This window comes from Diospyros lotus, chromosome 6, assembly GCF_014633365.1.
Source record: "Diospyros lotus cultivar Yz01 chromosome 6, ASM1463336v1, whole genome shotgun sequence".
NCBI lineage: Eukaryota > Viridiplantae > Streptophyta > Magnoliopsida > Ericales > Ebenaceae > Diospyros > Diospyros lotus.
This window is the reverse complement of record NC_068343.1, coordinates 8,064,436-8,070,940: the sequence shown is the minus strand read 5'-3', so window position 1 is coordinate 8,070,940 and position 6,505 is coordinate 8,064,436. Positions and strand designations below refer to the sequence as shown.

At 33.9% G+C, this 6,505-nt stretch overlaps 1 protein-coding gene across 1 annotated transcript; it reads right to left on the bottom strand.

Moving 5' to 3' along the window:
• Positions 1 to 824: 824 nt before the first annotated feature.
• Positions 825 to 1,346, bottom strand: LOC127803731 (precursor of CEP9-like). Its single transcript, XM_052340169.1, has one exon. It carries the CDS (start codon positions 1,344 to 1,346, stop codon positions 825 to 827), a length of 522 nt encoding a protein of 173 aa, XP_052196129.1.
• Between the last annotated feature and the right edge of the window lie 5,159 nt (positions 1,347 to 6,505).

Sequence of the window (6,505 nt, the reverse complement as noted above, 5' to 3'; positions counted from 1 at the left end):
TGAAAAGTCGACCCCTCAATTCCCTAAATTCACAAATTATTTTTTAATGTTAGGTAATGTACAGTGAAATGTAAACTAATAACACAATAAGAAAAAAAAAGGATAAAAAATAACATTATTTTAGAAGAACAATTTGAGAAAATAATTCTTTTAAACAACAAAAATTTCGTTTGGAGAATCTGCACTAATTTGGACATTAAAAAAAAAATAAATCAATGACTTTTTAATAATATTTATTTATATTATTAAAGGGTCACTAAAATAACTTTTGTCTAGACTCAAATATTTTTAACGGAGCCAACTTGCAATTGTTATGAAAAATTTGGCCTTCAATGCATGAAATAAGAAATAACAAGTCCACCATTCCATGCGCAGGGGATCATGCATTCATGCTTAATATGAATGCATATTAATTTCCTCATAATGCATGCTGGTCCAATAATATTGCACAAGAAAAGAATAGGATGCTTCATCCTATTTACATTAAATTTTGAAAGATTTGAGGTGGTGGAACTTGAAAGTAGCAACTATAGTAAGTTGCTCTACTGTTATTTTCAGTGACATCAGTTGCTCTCGGAGTGCGTCTTCTGCTTGCATGCATGTCAGCCCAAACGCACAAGGAGAGATTGCAAATAATTTTATTTTTAAACAACACCACATGATAACTCTTAACTTATACAGATGATAGCATAACCCACCAGTTTGGTTAAGAAACAACTGAGTAAATGAAACTGACAATGATATAACACCATGAATTCGACAAATTTCTAGACTTAAGGAAGGAGATAAACGGTACAGACAAGTTGCAGTAATCTACAGTATGTCTACGGAATTTCTTTCTGCATTTGTGCTTTGGGAAGATGCCCAATACCAGGGCTGTGACCTTGTATTGTGGGTTGGAAATCCCTTATACTCCCTGCCATGAACTGGCTGACACCACTGCCTTTCCTTTGTGTTTTGTCTTCTTGTCCTGCAAAAGAATGCCCAACACCAGGGCTGCTACCTGGTGCTGTAGGCCTAAAATCATCTTTGTTTGCTGCAAATGTATTGTCAAATCCAGAACTTTTATCAAGTATCACAATTGGGTGAATATATTTCTCTCCTGCGACATTGACAACATGGTTGATTGAAGCAGCATTACCTAACCGTGTTGGAAAATTATTTTGAAGATGATGACCTTCCTGGTTTTGGTTTGAGTTGATATCCTGGCTGCCGTGCATCTCTGTTTTCCTTTGCTCCTCTTTTCCCATTGCTTTTAGCTGTCTTCCCTCAGTCCAGAGAATTTCGTGGCATGCACTTATAACAAGAAGAATAGCACAGGCATAGAGGAGTTTGATGTAGGCCATGCCTAGCAAATTAAAGAGAAGACTGGGAGATCCCGTTGTTTGAAGGAGATCACAAATTAAGTTCAAAGGGTGAGAGACATCGAGGGAGAGTGAGAGAGAGTTGTCAACACTGTAATATCTGCCTCACGTCTCCATCGATATTTATAACCTTCAGGAGCCCGCCTAATAATTCAATAAACTAGAAATCATCACTTTATTTATATTAGGGTAAATGAAATTGTTAGCTCTTAAACTTTATTCTTCTTAAAATGTTAATCTTTAATACTTTAATTTATTTTATAGCAATCATTAAAGTTTTAATCTTGTTACAATTTAATTTTTTATTAAAATTTTTGTAAAATAATTATGATGTGCTAGATATATAAACTAAAAAAAATAAAAAAGCATAGAAATATCAGTTACTAATGGTTACTGTCGTTGTCGTTGACCACTGCAAATGACCCAGTAGTAGATGAACCCATCACCGGATCCATATATGTGAAATTATGTATATGCATATATTTGTATAGAATCTTCAAAATGCTAAGCGATGGTTCATGACAACTGCTGTTTTTTTGTTTTTATTTTATATATTTATAATATAATAGTTTTCTGATAGAATCAGATAGAATTTTTAAAGAAAATTAAATTTTAACAAGATTAAAAATTTAAGAATTAATGCAAAAAAATAAAAAAAATTATATTTATTACATATTTGAAGGATCAACCATTTGAAAGTCGTATTATAAAAGAATGTTAATCATAAAGTGATTTCTTTGATAATCTTTCGCATTATATTGGATGCTTCTTGTTGATGTTACTTAACTATCTGTTTGTCTTCATTTTTATTTATTATATATTATTTTTTTTTGTCTCTTCCCAATATAAAATTGGTATTGGAAACAAAATCAACGGAGTGCATTTGTTACACTTACTATAAATTTATTTTTGAATCACAGTCACCATTTTAAACTTCGATATTTGACCGTCAACGACTTTTCATAGTGCTGAAATGCCACTATTTAAATGAATTGGTCCTGACAAATCATATTAAATGGTTCAGGGGGTTAGAATATAACAAATATCAGTTCTGTTGGCCTGAGTCTTGCGCCAAGTAAATGTCCTAAAACCAGATTCTACTGTACTTTCCACTTGCAAATTTGTACTTCTTTATGTGAATGAGTCATGTTCTTTTGGACCCTTCCAGCCGACAAATGTAAGTGAAATACATCTGTCTTTAAGTTGTCCTGTGACGTTTTCTTTTCATTTGTTTAATTAAGGAATGCATGTTTTTTAGTGACATGGGTCATTGCTTGGCTGCTTTATGGTTAAAAACTTACGATTCAACATCACCATTCACCATACAACAATAATCACAAATTTTTTATTTTGTTGGGTGAAATTTGTCACATAAATTCTAAATATCTATTTATCTCTATACATGATCACATTTTCTTTAAAATCATTCAACGTGATGATAATTATAACAAGAAAAATATCAACCTTTTATGATATTATCGTTTCTTTAAGGAACAAAATATGGCTTCTTTTCTATTGAAAGGAAGAAATTAACATTTCTATTTCCTAGGTGACCAACATGGAAACAATAGTGAAACAACAAAGTTCTAAGACTCCCAGAGAAGCATAATACAATATGTTGAAACTCTACAACACATTTTTAAAATAATTAGATATCCAGCAGTCATCGAAATATTTGTAGATCATTTTCTTTTTTGAGCTGACTGAAACGATACATCAAAATGAAAATTTTGATCCTAGCCCTGCACTGGTTTCACTGTCTTGGTTTTTCTATCACAAAGCATAAAATAACTGCTCGAGCACAATACACACACACACACACCAAGAATACATAATAACTTGCAGCAGCGTCTAATGTATTATCTCTTTTAGGAGATCTTGTTAATTTAGTTTTGTTCAGAAAACTGGCTTAGGCTGATCAATGCAGCAGGCGAAATTGAAAAGCCATCGTAAGTAGGATGTAGTTTCAGATTCTCCATTTTGTATAATTGTGTACTCTGATGTGATTTGGACTAGCTAGGTGCCTTAGAATCAAATAATATTCTGCTTGATAGTAAAGCAGTTTAGGCATGGTACATATGTGCACTACAGAGAAAATCTTCTCTACTTGCAGAACAATGCCTAACACTACTGAAAAGGAAGTTTGTATGGTTTACATATGATAGCCGAAATTTGGGAAATATTGGTAGTCACAATCAAAAGATACGAATAATGTGCTTTTTCTCATTTAGTATATGCAACACTTTGACCCCTTTAATCATTAAGATTTTTTTTTTTCATATTTTATATGAGTTTGACTCCATTAATCTGGTTGTCCTCTCCAGGTCCTTTTGTTGGACCTATCACAGCCTGTCATTTCATGACTCATGAATGATCTTTTTATGCATCACGAAGGTAAAGGTAATTAATGGATACCTAGACGAAGTTGAAGCTGGCATTTGCAAAGTCTACCTAGTTGGTTATATGCATTTGATGTTAATCAGTTTTGGAGTTGGTGGTTCCACAATGATTTGGCTCCATTTCAGACATTTCTTTTTCTTGTTTTAATTTTTTTCTAGGTCTTCTACTAATGATACCATACCCTTGTGTATAGAGATCAACAGGAACAATTAGCGTGCATTGTTTACATATAAAGGATTTGTGTATCTATGAAATAAAATGCAATCAAGGAAGAACTACACAAAGGCACATAGTTTCAGTTCTTACACAAAGAATTTTACAAAGACATACTTGTTGGAATGTTATCAAGGGAGTGGCCTGGCTAGCTCTATTTTTTAAGGTAATGAACCAATTGCAATGGCTATGATCCGGGGCTGCTTGGTCTGAAGTTGTGAACATGATCTGGGGGTGGTCTTTGAGACTCTATGCACCCATTTGATCCCAATGGTGGCATCGGAGCTGTAAGAACAAACTCGTTAACACGTGCTGTTCTGTATGTACTCTTGCCATGCAAGTTGCCATTCATGTCGGCAGCAATCTCCTTGATTTCCTATGGAAAATTATGCTATGTGATGTTAATTCTCATTAACTTGAAATAACTGGTTTTTGTACCATTAGTATATAAAGCATAACTTAGGGTTGTTGGTTTGTAGCAGTAGCCCGTCAATAACTTGTTTGCAAGCCCCATGCAACTGTTCAACTTGCTGTCCTCTTTAGCTTTCTTTTAAACCATGTGGGAAACTTCCATTAGGAATAGGTACAGGTCATGAGGGGCCGATCTTGGAGGGCAGCTCAAACATTTGAATTTGGTTTGGTTGGTATCCTGTGAGGCTTTATTATAATACATACATACATACATACATACATACATACATACATACTAAGCATTTGAATTTGGTTTGGTTTGGTTGGTATTTATGTTGGAGGAGAAGAAGCACTTATCAACCTGGCACATGCATCAGACATCTAGCTTTTCAGGCCGACAGAGCCTGTTTTCCAATTAGAAATCCCTATCTTCTTGAATCCCATTTCCTTGTATTCTTGCGCCTTTTGGATCTTAAACAGCCAAACAGCTTTTAGCCAATAAAAAATACTTTGAAGTGGTTACTCTGTCGTCCGTTGTGACTTCACAGTTGCACATTTGTTTTCAGTACATACAAGTTGGAGCGCCAAGAGGTATATACCCTCCTTGACAAGCCGACATGGCAAGTCCAAAACCAATTTGGAACCACTTACCATGCAGTCATTGTCAGGATATCAATAGTAAGAATGATAATGATTTTTAGTACTTTTAGCTAGTTGGACTTGATAAAATTCTCAAAATACCTATGTTTTAATTATTCATGGTAGTTAAAAGTAAAGATGTTTTGGGAATTTTCACTAGGTCGGAACACAAAGTCAGACTACCTATCTCATAGGATTATATATCATTGTTGAAGTAAGAAGCTCTACAAAAATGGTGACTCCCAGGGAAATGTTGGATTTCCACAGAATTTTCTTAGGAAGGCCACTGTTCCCTTTGTAAGAAGAAAGAATGGTGAATGCCCATTGGCCCAACCCCTGTTTTATTAAAGATTGATTGCGATGAACTAGGGGAAAAAAAATAAATAAAACCTCCTGACTCACCATCATATATGGACGTTTTGTTCCTCTAAGTCTTGACTCCAAGTATGCATAAAAGTGTCAAACGGGTTGTGTCGCTTATGGGCTTTCTAGACTCACCTATCTAGTATCTAACCTAACAAATTTATTACCATGGCAAATGGGTTGTTCCGAGTCAACTCAAAAATATAAGATTGTGCTAGACTAAAGGTATGTGATCCACGACTTGATTAGGCACAACTCGTCAATTTGGCATGATTCAACACTACCCTTTAGCTTGGCACAACTTGTTCATAGACTAGTGTAAGACACAACCCAATATGGCCTATTCAAATAAATGTTTTTAAAAATTATAAAATTAAAAAAAAAAAAATTAACTGATGCCTCAAGTGGGAAGATGGTATTAGGTGAAAAGGGCATTATTCAATTTGTTTTAATCTAGCATGTTAATAGGAGTTTAGTCTTAACACAATATAATTGTTGCTATTCAAGTGGAGTTCATGTCTTTCTCCTTAACGTCCAAGTTCTTGATGTTTAGAATTCTTGAGTGGAGTTTATGTAATGGCAATTTGGTCTAGGTCTTTAAAGGTGACTCAAATGGTAATTACTTCATAATAAATATAAGATCATAAGTTTATACTTTTTCATAGTCTCTACTATGAAAATTTACTGTAATTCCCCATAAAACAAAAGAAAATAGGATGGTATAGAAAATTTGGGTGGGACATGAGAAGCATCCTTTTGAAGATTTTCAATGTTTGGTTGTTCGTTTCTCTAAAAAAATTTTAATTTCAGTAGCATGTGGTAACCGTCGGGTGACTATTCTCTCACATGGGATGTGTATTAATTTAACTATGAATCCTTCAAACATATGTTTGCGATGAGAGAACTTTTACTCAATTTAATGGCCATTTGATAAAATTGATTCATTTGAAGAGAGTATGGAGCTAAAATTTTTGCTAATGAGCCTGAACTCAAGTGGTCTATTTAGGTCAAGTTTGTTTGCTGATTAGGTGTAGAACATGTTCTTGCTAAGCAGCTTGTAATTAGGATTTAATTTGATTAAATAAAAAATCAAAATTGAACAAGCCTAATCCAAA